The sequence below is a fragment of the Homarus americanus genome, unplaced genomic scaffold, assembly GCF_018991925.1.
Source record: "Homarus americanus isolate GMGI-L3 unplaced genomic scaffold, GMGI_Hamer_2.0 scaffold31037, whole genome shotgun sequence".
In the NCBI taxonomy this organism is placed as follows: domain Eukaryota; kingdom Metazoa; phylum Arthropoda; class Malacostraca; order Decapoda; family Nephropidae; genus Homarus; species Homarus americanus.
In genome coordinates, this window is record NW_024722227.1 from 27,482,091 (window position 1) to 27,497,381 (window position 15,291).

Here is a 15,291-nt window from a genome sequence, read left to right on the forward strand (position 1 = left end):
CTTCTTCCGATTTTGTGTGATACAAACAACGTGAACATTTCTACAGTCTACTTGATAGTGACGTCACAAGGCTACATATAGAAAGTCTTTATTCTCATCCTCTCCACAACACCTGTCATCTACTGCATCACAAACTATGAACAACTGTACATAACCTCAATAGGGTGATGGTTGGGTCTCGTAAGCTCCCGCCAATGATGTGTCTAGTGGTAGGCGGGGCTGGCTGGCTGAGACGTAGGGTAGGTCTGTGTTTTTTCATAGCGTTAGAGCGTATAGTCTATAGTTAAAGTAAGCTGGGGTACTAATCTTCATGTGGTCTAATATTTCATATATTTTCATCTAATTATGATAATATGGTTTATATGCTAAATTGTATTCATACTGAAGATAAATTTTGTTGTCTTGTCATCTCACACTCTTGAGATACCATGTTGTGTCGGAAGCTCACACCACTAAGATAATTTTTTGTGTTGTAAAGTTATACCATAAGACGAAGATTATGGTATATATTTAACACACCAGACCAAAAAGGTGTTATTGGTAACACCATTCCACACCACCGGAAGTGTAGGATTATTTATGTCAAGAAAGTTATAGCTGACGTGAGTACAGACGACCCACTTCTCACTTTCTCACACACACACACACACACACACACACACACAACAACTACTACTCTACTACTTTTGCTGTCACTCGGAATCAAGTATGATGATCATCCAGCTATGATTCAATGATATGAGTTATTAAGGATGTCACCTAGGTTGGTGGATTCTGAGGTGACTAAAGAGGCCGATACGGGAGGCAGGGTCGATCACAGATGTTGCACATGTGGAGGGCTACATCTAGTGTGGGGTCGGCGGCGGCAGCGTCTTTCCGGCGTTGGCGCTTGTCTGCCTCGTTATGCAGTTGGGCTAATTCGAAAGTATTGACACCTTCTCGTGTGGTGCTCCTCCAAGCGTTAAGGTGTGGAGTAATCGTCTCCCATGTACCAAATTTTATGTAACAAATTACTCTTTTATTGTCTTTTTAATTCTTTATATTTATTTATTTATTTGCTTATTCTTACTTCTTTCACTTACTCTTATTCTTTCTTTTATTTATTCCTGCTATTCTTTCTCGTTATACTCGTGAGAGGTGGAGAGGGTGAAGGAGGTAATTGTTAATGGTTGCTGGTCGGCTGGTGATATAGGCTTTCAGTTGGCCCTCCCACACACACCAGCCAGGGAAGACTCGGGGGAGCTGGTTAGAGGGACTAAGATACAATACTTCACAGAGGGTAAATATAGGATAGTTATTGTATATAGGACTCACCGTAGTACTGCATAATACCAAGACATTTATCACACATCAACCTTTCTTAATAAGGGAGGGATGAATTGGGACTCTTATTAACGTTACTGTATTTATTGAATACATTATATTAGGGTTTAACAGTTACACTTCAAAATAATAAACCTATGTTCCTAGCTAGTTAAACGGGGACCACGTATCTCACAACAAAGGGGAACTTAAGGATTTACCAAATAGAATGCACCCAAATACCTGCCATGTGGCCACCAAAGACGTCCCACACCTCCCTACACAAAATTCCAACATACGTAGACTCTGCTATTCAAACTGCGTCAGCCCATAAGGGAAGTCACAACTTTCATGACGTCAAGCCTCATAGGCTTTCTCATTGGTCAAAGACAGGCCTAAGGCCTTCATACTATTGGCTCGAAATTGGCGGGAACTCTCAGGTGGCGGGAAACTCATGACGTTGTTACACCCAGGTGAGGGGGTCGATTTGGCATTTTTTCAGGTTTGTCTTAAGACTATCCTTATACCTTTTCAGTTGCTCGCCAGCGTTACGTTTACTATTCGTTTGGTGACTGTAAAGTAGCTGCTTTGGCAGTCTACTGTAGTCCGTGCGGGTAACATGGCCAGTCCAGCGTAGTTGTTCATGGATAATGGTATCCACGATGCTCCTACAGTTGGTGTCAGCAAGAACACTGGCATTTGTTCTCTTGTCTTCCCAGCGAACTCGGAGGATGGAACGTAGACTAAGTTGGTGAAAGCTTGGCATAGAAATAAGAGACGTTCATCGGTTTTGAATAAATTCTGTGGATCAACGAAGGAAATAAAAAATACTTTAAAGTTTTAAAGAAAACTGAGCAGAAAAATGACTTAGAGAGTTGGGTATTTAATCATAATCAACATTTAGTGTACATAAATTAATATAATTAGAATATGTATATTTCCTACATATTTCATAGAATAAATAAATGTTTAAATGCTTTTGCTTTTTGTTCTACCTTTATCGTGTTGTTGATAGATATATTGAAGGAACACCAATTCCCTTCTCTTGATTAATATTTTTTTCTTAGTATTTTAGAAGTGATAAACAGTATAAATATTATATTGTTTATTTTGTTTATATAATCGACAAACAAGATACGGACAAACACCCAGTAAACAACAAACTTAAAGAAACTATATGATGTATTAAGAAAAATATATATATAAATTACAGTATTCAGAAAGAAGGATAAATTGGGATGTGTCAGTGAGGGTATGTTTGGGATGTGTTAGTGAGGGTATGTTTGGGATGTGTTAGTGAGGGTATGTTTGGGATGTGTTAGTGAGGGTATGTTTGGGATGTGTTAGTGAGGGTATGTTTGGGATGTATCAGTGAGGGTATGTTTGGGATGTGTTAGTGTGGGTATGTTTGGGATGTGTTAGTTATAGTGTGTCTGGGATACGCGATGTGCTTCAGTGTGAAGTAGTAATATAGTATCAGGGTCGTTCTGTTGATTAGTTAACGACCATAACCATATCCTCCATATCCACCACCATATCCGCCGTAGCCGCCACCATAACCTCCATAACCACCACCGCGTCCACCACCATATCCACCGCCGCGTCCACCACCATATCCGCCACCATAGCCGCCATAACCTCGACGTGAGGGTGAGGCGTCAGGAAGAGCGAGGGCAGCCACCAGGAGGCCAGCCACAACCATCATCACCACCATCATCTGTAACACAAAATACTTTATATCAAGTTTTGGTCAGTAGACGAAATATCATACCAGCAGAGAACAACGACGACATCGACATAGAAAAGGTTTAAAATTTACAAGTTCTCCTCTGTGACAGGAAACTCTGCCTTGAGGGACCTTAACTGTACCCCTCCCACATAATCTTCTACAGGAATGTTCTCAACAGTCTACACATACATTAGATCTCAATGTTATAGGATTGATTGTACAAATTGTTGACCAAATCTGTTTCATCGTCTTTTCTCTTAGTATACAGCTGATCTAAATTCTTCACCCCTTAATATATATGTCAGCTGATCTGTACACACCTTCACCATCACCCACTCACTATAGCCTCATTGTACACACCTTCACCATCACGCACTCACTATAGCCTCATTGTACACACCTTCACCATCACGCACTCACTATAGCCTCATTGTACACACCTTCACCATCACGCACTCACTATAGCCTCATTGTACACACCTTCACCATCACCCACTCACTATAGCCTCATTGTACACACCTTCACCATCACCCACTCACTATAGCCTCCTCAACAACATTGTCTGAGTCTCTTACAGTTTTGGAGATCATGTTGGCGTCCTGCAGGTGTAGTGTTACTAGAGAGTCGCAGTACATAATGCCCGCCATCACCCTTCACTACCTTTATATACCGTCAGCCGGAGTTCCACAAGGCGGCCCTCGGTCATCATCGATAATAATAGACAACTTTTCCAAGAGTTACGCAGTGTTCAGATTATTTGTGTGCTATCTTGATCACTTGTTGAAATTGTCTTCAACTAATATTCATCTGTATCCAATTCCACAATATAGATGATGACTTCGTATTTAATATTATACATACTAACAAGAGGAGTTAGACACTTACATACTTGTATATATGTCTCTCTCTCTCTCTCTCTCTCTCTCTCTCTCTCTCTCTCTCTCTCTCTCTCTCTCTCTCTCTCTCTCTCTCTGGTTCTTGTTGAAGTACACACGACACTTGGTTCATAATAATTCATCTAATGTGTCAACTGTGTCCTTCTCCTCAACCTCGGTGAAAGGACGAAAAAATATAGATATAGGGACATTTTCTGCCACCCAAATAGATCATATTGATTCTTAGTGCATCAACACCAGCTAGTCTCACCACAGCATCAACACCAGCTAGTGTCACCACAGCATCAACACCAGCTAGTGTCACCACAGCATCACCACCAGCTAGTGTCACCACAGCATCACCACCAGCTAGTGTCACCACAGCATCACCACCAGCTAGTGTCACCACAGCATCAACACCAGCTAGTGTCACCACAGCATCACCACCAGCTAGTGTCACCACAGCATCACCACCAGCTAGTGTCACCACAGCATCACCACCAGCTAGTCTCACCACAGCATCACCACCAGCTAGTGTCAACACAGCATCACCACCAGCTAGTATCACCACAGCATCACCATAGCTAGTGTCACACAGCATCACCACCAGCTAGTGTCACCACAGCATCACCACCAGCTAGTGTCAACACAGCATCACCACCAGCTAGTGTCACCACAGCATCACCACCAGCTAGGTGTCACCACAGCATCACCACCAGCTAGTGTCACCACAGCATCACCACCAGCTAGTGTCACCACAGCATCACCACCAGCTAGTGTCACCACAGCATCACCACCAGCTAGTGTCACCACAGCATCACCACCAGCTAGTGTCACCACAGCATCACCACCAGCTAGTGTCACCACAGCATCACCACCAGCTAGTGTCACCACAGCATCACCACCAGCTAGTGTCACCACAGCATCACCACCAGCTAGTGTCACCACAGCATCACCACCAGCTAGTGTCACCACAGCATCACCACCAGCTAGTGTCACCACAGCATCACCACCAGCTAGTGTCACCACAGCATCACCACCAGCTAGTGTCACCACAGCATCACCAGCCAGTGTCACTCACAGCATCACCACCAGCTAGTGTCACCACATCATCACCACCAGCCAGTGTCAACACAGCATCACCACCAGCTAGCAAGTGTCAACACAGCATCACCACCGCCCAGTGTCAACACAGCATCACCACCAGCCAGTGTCAACACAGCATCACCAGCTATAGTCACCACATCATCACCACCAGCCAGTGTCACCGCTGGCATCACCACCAGCCAGTGTCAACACAGCATCACCACTCAGCCAGTGTCACCACAGCATCGCCCACCAGCCAGTGTCAACACAGCATCACCACCAGCCAGGTGTCAACACAGCATCACCACCAGCTAGTGTCACCACAGCATCACCACCAGCTAGTGTCACCACAGCATCACCACCAGCTAGTGTCAACACAGCATCACCACCAGCTAGTGTCACCACAGCATCACCACCAGCTAGTGTCACCACAGCATCACCACCAGCTAGTGTCACCACAGCATCACCATCAGCTAGTGTCACCACAGCATCACCATCAGCTAGTGTCAACACAGCATCACCATCAGCTACATCAACTATTCACCAGCTATACTAACAGGAATTTAATTCTCTCTCTCAACTGTCTCTCAAGTCTCTCTCAAGTGGTTCTCAAGTGGCTCTCAAGTGGCTCTCAAGTGTCTCTCAAATTTCTCTCAAGTCTCTCTTAAATCTCTCACAAGTCTTTCTCAACTGCCTCTCAAGTCTACAGTAAATCAAGTGTCTCTCAAGTGTCTCTCAAGTCACAATCAAGTGTCTCTCAACTGTCTCTGAAGTGTCTCTCAAGTCTCAACTTATTAAGAGACTATCTCGACAGCCTTATCGTATTCTTCTGCTATCAAGGCATAGTCTGTGTGTGTGTGTGTGTGTGTGTGTGTGTGTGTGTGTGTGTGTGTGTGTGTGTGTGTGTGTGCGTGTGTGTGCGTGTGTTCCTAATTTCGTGATGTTGTGAAAGTGGAAAGTGTAGAGGAAAAGGAAAGAAAGAAAGATTGAGGAGAAAGGAGAAGGAGGAGGAGGAGGAGGAGGAGGAGGAGGAGGAAAATAGTGTTCACAGGTGTGGTAATCAAGACACGGTAATCACTCTGAGGGAACTGTTTACCTGTGATCAAGAATCTTAGAATCTTAGCAAAACACTTGATGGAAGGTAATTGTGCTGTTGGTGGTGGTAGTGGGTCGTGGTAGTGGATGATGGTAGTGGGTGTTATTGATGGATGACTATTTTAGGTCAATAGTGGTTGGCAATATTAATGGATGATTGTTACAGGCAATCAATAGTAGTAGATGCTGTTGGTAGATGTTGTTAATGGATCGTTGTTGTCAATTGGTGGGGGTAGGTAAGTAGTAGATAATGTTGCTGATTGCTATTTTACGCAGGTGAGGGCAGGTGTTGGTTAGTGGAGGTAAGTGTTGGTAGATATAGTCAAGTAATTGGTGGTGGTGGTAGTGCAGGGTTGTTGTGGTAGTGGTTTAATAATGTAAGTAGGTAATGGTGGTAGTTGTAATGGTAGATGGTAAAGAAAAGGAGATACTGGTAGATTCTGATTGTGGTTAAAAGTATACTGGTAGCAGTGTGTGGTTGGTGGTTGACTGCCATTTCACAACACCGACATGCAAGGAACTCAAAAATAATTGTCTTCATTCTAAGGAAATTCTCAAACGTTACAACGCGTTTAAGATCAAATTGAACTTCTTGTAAACATTGCATTAAGAATCCAGAGATATATTTGTCCACTTGTAGCTCCTTTACGTGGTAGTAGTGATAAATGAGCATCAATATACAGGTTGTGAGTTTGGCAATAACTATCACACATTGACTCATCAAATTGTTTGTTAATACCCAGCAACCTGAGAATAGTGACGGTAGTACGTGTTGTGAGACAAACCTTAAATTCTTCAGTAAACACGTGTGTCGTAAGTTCACACACACACACACACAAATAAATGACGTTTTTGTGTTGGTTAGGTTAGGTTTTGTCGGTAACTATTTATTTACATGTATTTTTTATGATCTATATGCTCACTTAAGGTCAGTCAGAGGTTCACAAAAATAAACATATAGAAGTTCTTGTGTGTATGTGTGTGTCTCTCTCTCTCTCTCTCTCCTCAAGTTTCAGAAAACATTTATAAGGGTTAAATCATGAACAAAAATCCTATAAATTTGTCATTCTTTATTTTGAATACATTAAATCGGACGCCCAGGTTACCTCTGCACCACTACTGAGTCTCTGTAAACAGGACGTAAACAAGATTATACAAAATGTAAACAATATGTAAACACTGTACAATTTACACCCTGTACTACAACATTTACAACAGATGGGGAACTTTTTGGGGATATTTTTATTTTTATTATTTTTTATCGAATTAAGTTATTGTATTAAGTTAGGTTAGGTTAGGTTAGGTTAGGTTAGGTTAGGTTAGGTTACCTTACCTGTCTCAACATTACCTCAGCGCCCGTAGCCATATCCACCTCCATACCCGTAGCCACCGCCGTAGCCTCTTCCATAACCACCTCCATAGCCACCTCCATAACCGCCAAATCCACGACGAAACCCGCCAAATCCACGACCAAAACCGCCAAATCCACTAAATCCACCGTAGCTGCTTCCATAGCCACCATATCCACCACGACCATATCCACCATAGACGCCACCGCCATAGCCACCATAACCACCGCCATAGCCACGATAACCACCGCCATAGCCACGATAACCACCTCCATAGCCACCATAGCCGCCTGAGGGTGAAGCTTCAGGGTTGGCTAGAGAGACCACCAGTTGGCCAGCCATTACCACCATCATCTGCAACACAAAGCAACATTTTTACTAACGCAATATTTTTACCAACATCAACACACAGAAGATATAAATAATAGATTGATAAAAACGAGGTTAAAATAATCGGAGTGAAAAGTTCGTTCCCTCTCAGTCTGAAGCGGTATCGACCCCCTAGTGAGATTAAATAACACACCCGCACCAAATGACAATCTGGGTTAGTCAGTTCGAAGATTCATTCCCGTGACTCAGTTTCATTCACTACAGGGAGGGAAATTTTGTCCGATACTGTAGAACATAGTAAATTAAATAAAAAAAATAAATGAATAAGAACACGGAAATTCATATATTCAGTAAGATGATTTGATTTTATGAATTAAGAAGCGAACTTATGAATAAAGGTCATTCAATTTTTCTCAGGAATTTGTATTTAATAGATTAATGATGGTAAAAGGGTGATGAAATTATTTTTCATCCAACTCTAAGTTTTAGGATAATATTCGTAAAAAAAAAATGAATCCTGGTATAATTTTTCTTATTTCGTATTTAACTTTATACGTAGCATAACCTCTACTGATCTAGACCAAGATGATATTAATTCCCTCTAATATAATAAAATAGTCTTAAAATTACTATAAAATTGTGACCATGTATAGATTATCCCCCCCTATATAGTCCCAGTACAATATAGTTCTACCTTAGCTATACCAAACAACAATGGCTATGATATAACTCACAGCTTTGGGGATCATTGTATAGCTCCTACAGGTGTTCTTACTCCTATCAAGTCTCAGCACACACTGTCCACCATCACTCCTTCACGTACCTTAAATACTCGCCAACAGCTCATCTGGTTTCTGGGCGTCAACCACTAATTACCAGCAGGTGTATACACAGAGGTGGTCTCGGGGAATTAACTCCTATATGAGAGGTGTTAATAGTATAGGAGACTCTGTCGATACGAGTCATGTAGGGTATCGTCATAATACCTGTGTGGTCTGCAATGTTTTTCCATCTTAAGAAATACCTGTATGGTCTTTAACAAAAATGACTAACTCTTGTTGTTAACCCTTTGAGGATGACAGGGTTAAACTATCGTCCTTGAAAGGTTAAACTATCGACCCTCAAGGGTTAAATTATCGTCCCTCGAGGGTTAAATTATCGTCCTTCAAAGGTTAAGCTATCGTCCCTCAAAGGTTAAATTATCGACCCTCAAGGGTTAAACTATCGTCCCTCGATGGTTAAACTATCGTCCTTCAAAGGTTAAACTATCTTCCCTCAAGTGTAAAACCATGATCCTCAAAGGATTAACCCATCAACCTCAAAGGGTTAAACCATCCTCCTCACAAGGTTAAAATTATCGTCTTTAAAGGGTTAAACCATCATCCTCAAAGGGTTAAACCTTCATCCCCACAAGGTTAAAATCATCGTCTTCAAAGGGCTAAACCACCATCTTCAAAGGAGTTAACCCATCATCATCATCATCATCATCATAGGGTTAAACCACTGTCCTCAAAGGTTTGAAGCATCGTCCCCCTAAGGACTTAACTCATAGGTTTGACCAGTTTAACCTTGGGTAGGTTTTGTAAAGTTCGTTTATCTTAACCAAGGTTAGGTTTAAGTTAGATTAAGCTTGGTTAGGTTAGGTTAAGTAAAGTTAGGTTAGGTTATGTTGGGGCTCAGAAAAAAATTCTGTGTGTGTGTGTGTGTGTGTGTGTGTGTGTGTGTGTGTGTGTGTGAGCCCCCTCCGCTCATCTGACGGTAACCTCATAATTATAGACGATGAAGGCCTCCTTCAGCGCTGGAAAGAGCTCTACTATTCATTGCTCAACCAAAACACCGATGTGGATGTCCTGACTACCCAGCAGGTCCCTCAGCATCCAGAGTTGACCCACCTCAGCTATCATCCATCCCTGGATGAGGTAGCTACTGCCATCAAACAGATGAAAAATAACAGAGCCTCAGGGCCTGATGGAATCCATGCCGAGGTGTATAAAGCAGGAGGACCTCTGTTTACCAGTATTCTTGCTGACACCAACTGTAGGAGCATCGAGGCTACCATTATCCATGAACAACTACGTTGGACTGGCCATGTTACCCTCATGGACGACAGTAGACTGTCAAACCAGCTACTTACAATCACCAAGCGAATAGTAAACGTAACGCCGGCGGGCAATTGAAAAGGTATAAGGATAGTCTTAAGACAAACCTGAAAAAGTGCCAAATCGACCCCCTCACCTGGGAGACGATTACTCCACACCGTAACGCTTGGAGGAGCACCACACGAGAAGGTGCCAATACTTTCGAGTTAGCCCAACTGCAAACCGAGGCAGACAAGCGCCAACGCCGGAAAGACGCTGCCGCCGCCCCTCCCGCAGTAGATGAAGCCATCCACATGTGCAACGAACGTGAACGAAGCTGAGTGTCTCGTATTGGTCTCTTTAGTCACCTCAAATCTCACCAACCTAGGTGGCACCCCAAATAACTCATATCATTGTATCATAGCTGGAGGATCGTCATACTCTATTCCGGGTGACAGCAAAAGTAGTAGTAGTAGTAGTAGTAGTGTGTGTGTGTGTGTGTGTGTGTGTGTGTGTGTGTGTGTGGTGCAAGGGCTGTCTTTTCATTATCTGTACGTTAAATTATCTTCACCATACCGCTACGTGATCTTGTCTTCTCTGGCCGAATTTACCACCAACATGAACACCTTTCCTCTGCCCGTGAAGCTTAACATCTTGTTTATGTCTCTCCGTGAAGCTGTATTTTTCTACATCAGTTTCTTTTAAAGTTTGTGTTTGTGTTTCCCAAAGAAAAAGTAATTAATCTAAACGTAATTTTTTTGATCGCTTTGAAAACTTTGTCTCTCGTCATAAACTAAAACCCGGTGAACGTTGCTTGATTAACCTAGCAGCTGTCATACCTAAAACTAAAAAACAAACAAAAAAACAACAACAACAACAACATGCATGTATGTATATAGGGGTGTGTATTTGTGCCTGTGTATTTCTGTATTTGTGTATGTATGTGTGCTTAGGCCTATACTGTACACACATCCTGGGTAGGGTAAAACTATGGGCAAGTTTCTTCACGCCATTACCTTTGTCTACCCATCAGTATTTGGGAACCTGGATGTTACTCGATTGCTGATCGTCTTCTGGGGTAATGGTTAGCCAGTGCAGTTGGTGAGTTGTCCGGTCTTTTTGGATTATTCCTTGACACTGGGTCAGGCAACTCGTTAAATTAGGGTGTGGTGGCTCTTGGGCAGACCATAATCGTACACGAGTGGCAACCATTATATGTATGTATGTATGTATGTATGTATGCATGTATGTATGTATGCATAAGTATTTCTACTACTACTACAACTAGTAATAAAAATAATAATATATTACCTAAGCCACATGACGTAATAAATGTTGACACGCACACATAAATAAACACACATGTCTGCGGTGAGAGAGAGAGAGAGAGAGAGAGAGAGAGAGAGAGAGAGAGAGAGAGTAGCAGCTACCAACACATAACATCAACTTGTTTCTCAATAACCACCACCACAGGTTTCTCTCTGACTCTCAACTTCACACAGGAATAAGTTCAGGTGAGATAATTACAGGTGTTGGGGGTCATTGAGTAACCGTAGGTGCCTTGTGGAACTCGCTACTGAAGGTGTATATATAAGGTAGTGGTGTGTATGATAGTGGACATTATCGACTGTGACCCTCTGGCAGTAGGACCACAAGGATGTTTTCTAAAGTTGTAAGTAATATAGCTGTTGTTATTGAGGAAGTACATTAAATACCTTAACACTATCAAACACGGAAGTACTACATTCTGGGAAGGTATTGGAAGCATAATGTGTTGTCTAATGGTAATGCTGCTATCTGTGACCAAGTCCCAGGTTGATGATCTGACTTCCTGCCTCATTTACACACAATTTCAGGGTCTCAATTGTTTCTCTTACTATTGACAACGCAACATACACATCGTTTCTCACTATTGATCTATTTTTTTTTCATTTCTGAATTTATTTATGGTTCAATTTATTTTACTTTTAATTATTTTTTTGTCCCCACCCCCACCCCCCCCCACACTCCCGGCCCTGATGTGGGTTGGTGACCTGTGCCTGGGTGGGCTAATCCCATACAAAAAACGTAGCCTAACGTAACGTAACCTAAGAAGGATATGTTAATGGACACGTAATTTTACACAGTTGTCTTGTTTTTACAGACAGTGATGGTGGTGATGGTGGTGGTGATGGCTGGCCTCATGGTGACTGTCTTAGCCAATCCGATAGCTTCAGCCTCCGGTACAAGTTATACTGTCCGTCGTATGGGAGTCTATGGCTATGGCGGCCATGGTGGCGGCTATGGTGGCGGCTATGGAAGCGGCTATGGAAGCGGCTATGGAGGCGGTTATGGTGGAAGCTACGGTGGATCTCGCGGCGGCTATGGCAGTGGATATGGAAGCGGTTATGGTGGTGGATATGGTGGCGGTTACCGTGGACTACGTGGCGGTTATGGTGGTGGATATGGTGGCGGCTATGGTAGCGGATCTCGCGGCGGCTCTGGTGGATATGGCGTCAGCTACGGTGGATATGGTGGTCTCCGCGGTGGATTTGGAGGATTTAATAGTGGATATGGTAGTCGACATGGTGGTGGATATGGCGGATATGGTATCAGTTATTCAGTCAGTCACCGTGGTGGATATGGGTCAGGAGGCTATGGCTATGGGCGCTGAGGTCACGGTAGGTCATGCTGGGTCATGTGGTGTTATGGTCTTTATTTTATTTTGGTCACGTGAATTTATTAAGTTTCTTTCTTGCTTCAATGTAAACACAAGATACTACTACTACTACTACTACTACTACTACTACTACTACTACTACTACTACTACTACTACTACTACTACTACGACTACGACTACGACTACTACAACTACTACTACTACTAATAATAACAATAATAACAATGAATTAAGATACGATGAAGTGAATATCCCAGCAGAGAACAGTGCCTGTCAGTGTATACAGATTTAAGGAATAAATAAATTATCCCCAAAATAAAAAACGATCGCTTAATTTTCTAAACCTAAAGGTAACTAAAGTATATTGATATAATAATAAATAGAGGAACCTGCCTGGTGTGTGTGTGTGTGTGTGTGTGTGTGTGTGTGTGTGTGTTTTATATCTTCTAACCAAGTTTAAGAGGTCCTTGGATTCTTGCTTTACTTTATCTATTGTAAGGGGGGTAGGGGCGGAGGAAGAGTGGGAGGCGGAGGAACAAGAGGAGGAGGAGGAGGAGGAAGAGGAGGAGGAGGAGGAGGAGAAATCACAAGATCAATTTCTACTACTTTTTATCTCGAAGTGAAATGTATTACCTTTATGTGTGATGAAATAAGACAGGTATAATTATGTTGAAATAAGAATGACACGAAAAAATAAGGATAAAATCGGATGATAAAAAATAAATAAGAATGATATGGTTGAAATAAGGACTATATACAATGAAAAAAGATGATAAACACTGAAATAAGGATTAATCTAATAAAAATTAGAACAAAATTCAGAAACAAAATAATAATTTATGGAAAAAAAATATGAAGTTTCATTTCAAAAGAACATACGAATGGAGAAAACTGCAGCGGGCCTATTGGCCCATAGCTGGGCAGTCCCGTTTACACCCAATCCCTATCGCTCATATATCCGTCCAACCTCTATTTGAAACTACCAAGCGTGTTCGAGTTAATGATGATGTTCGGTAACTTGTTCCACTCTTTCCAAACCAGTGTTTACCAATCAAGCGCCTAAATCTAAATTTGTCTAATTTAAAGCCATTGCTACGAGCTCGTTCCTGGTTTGATATTTTAAGTACCTTTGTTATATCACCTTTTTTTAGCCCTGATTTACATTTATACACCTCGATCATATCGCCCCTCACTCTACGTCTCTCGAGGGAGTGCAAATTAAGATGCTTTAACCTGTCTTGTACTCAAGGTTCCTAATGCCCGGGATTAGTCTTGTCATTCTCCTCTGAATTCTTTCTCAGGATTCTATATCCATTCTGTAGTACGGTGACAAGAACTGAACCGCGTAATCCAGGTGAGGCCTCACAAGTGCAAGACAAAGTTTTAGGATAACCTCGCTAGTCTTGTAACTAACACTCCTTTCTATGAACCCAAGTACCATGCTAGCCTTGTTTCGAGCAAATACACATTGTTTACTTGGTTTAAGATTCTTACTTATTATTACTCCTGAGTCTTTATCACAGTCGTATTTCTCTATAACAACATTGTTCATCTGATATCCGGTTTCTCTGTTTACATCTCTTAGACTAAGTAATTTACATTTGTCCACATTAAATTTCATCTGCCGTTTTTCAGACCATGAGAATTTTTTTTTAGATTTTCTTGTAGTCTTGCGGACTCCTCGTCAGACTTAATTACCCGCCCTATTTTAGTGTCGTCAGCAAATCTACTTATGTTGCGTTTCACGCCTATATCTATGTCATTCATGTATGTAATAAATAGTATTGGTCGAAGTACTGATCCTTGGGGTACTCCATTAGTGACGTTACCACAATTGGATTTTGTGCGATTAAAGCTGACTCTCTATTCCCTGTTCTGTAGCCACGTCCTAATCCAGTTTAGAACATCTCCCGCAATCCCATATACACTCGCACCAAAAAGTATCGGTGCAGGGTGAGATCGACGACTTCCGAAACGATATGTATACACTGTGATATGTCGGGAAGGTTGGTAAGTGTATCCTCATAAACCCCCCACCCCGTCCACTAGGTGTTGTCATATGGCTGACAATCAGTGTGTTTGTTTCCTCTTTTCGGATTGTTGCTTTGTGTCGACTGAATGATGAGCGAGGGTTCGGTCTCGGTGAACGTGGGTACATAACAGAGGCAATATGAAGCAGTAGAGATCTACACATGCCAGACGACATGGAAACCTCAGAGGGAACAAGAGGAGCTATTATTGCCCTTCATAACGAAGGGTTCGGCGTCACAGATATTAGTCGGCGGGTTGGTGTCCACAGGAACACGCTGCACCACCCCTCAGGACGACCAGGTTGAGTGGTTTATATGGTAGCACAAATTATTGTGGCAATATTCACAAGTATCACAAATAACTTTGTTAACAGGGAGCTCCTCATATTTCATACTGTCTATTTATCACATACGGCTGGAACAACTCGCCTTTCCCAATACCTATTGTCACTGGTCTCAAATTGTTCACACTACAGTATGCACCGATACTTTTTGTTGCGAGTGTACGTCCACTTTACGTATTAGCCTTTCGTGGGGAACCCTGTCCAAGGCTTTGCTAAAGTCGAGGTATACCACATCATAATCGTGCCTGTCATCCACTGATTCGAAAACAGTTGAAAAGAATGATAATAGATTTTTCAGACATGAACACCCACTAATGAAGTCATGCTGGGAATCGTTGATAAATTTGTGCTCCTCGAGGTGTTTTCGAATTGAGTTTGAAATTGTTGCTTCCAGTAAATTGCCTACAATTGA

At 42.2% G+C, this 15,291-nt stretch overlaps 3 protein-coding genes across 4 annotated transcripts; 1 reads left to right on the forward strand and 2 right to left on the reverse strand.

Annotated features, from left to right (window-relative positions):
• Positions 1 to 2,404: 2,404 nt before the first annotated feature.
• Positions 2,405 to 3,656, reverse strand: LOC121862580 (glycine-rich protein 3-like). Its single transcript, XM_042360892.1, has 2 exons — positions 3,608 to 3,656; positions 2,405 to 3,019 (listed from the first exon to the last, which is right to left on the reverse strand). Exons 1-2 carry the CDS (start codon positions 3,620 to 3,622, stop codon positions 2,801 to 2,803), a joined length of 234 nt encoding a protein of 77 aa, XP_042216826.1. The 5' UTR covers positions 3,623 to 3,656; the 3' UTR covers positions 2,405 to 2,800.
• Positions 3,657 to 7,143: 3,487 nt separating this feature from the next.
• On the reverse strand, positions 7,144 to 8,578 carry LOC121862581 (neuropeptide-like protein 31). 2 transcript variants are annotated; one of them, XM_042360894.1, is made up of 3 exons: positions 8,502 to 8,578; positions 7,437 to 7,791; positions 7,144 to 7,215 (listed from the first exon to the last, which is right to left on the reverse strand). In XM_042360894.1, the coding sequence occupies exons 1-2, from the start codon at positions 8,514 to 8,516 to the stop codon at positions 7,438 to 7,440; spliced, it is 369 nt and encodes a 122-aa protein (XP_042216828.1). In that variant the 5' UTR covers positions 8,517 to 8,578; the 3' UTR covers positions 7,144 to 7,215; position 7,437. The 2 variants fall into 2 exon arrangements, with proteins under 2 accessions (XP_042216828.1, XP_042216827.1); XM_042360893.1 differs by having other exon boundaries at positions 7,422 to 7,791.
• A 2,893-nt stretch (positions 8,579 to 11,471) lies between these two features.
• Positions 11,472 to 12,816, forward strand: LOC121862582 (keratin-associated protein 21-1-like). The gene is made up of 2 exons (XM_042360895.1): positions 11,472 to 11,517; positions 11,989 to 12,816. The coding sequence occupies exons 1-2, from the start codon at positions 11,503 to 11,505 to the stop codon at positions 12,496 to 12,498; spliced, it is 525 nt and encodes a 174-aa protein (XP_042216829.1). The 5' UTR covers positions 11,472 to 11,502; the 3' UTR covers positions 12,499 to 12,816.
• Positions 12,817 to 15,291: the final 2,475 nt, after the last annotated feature.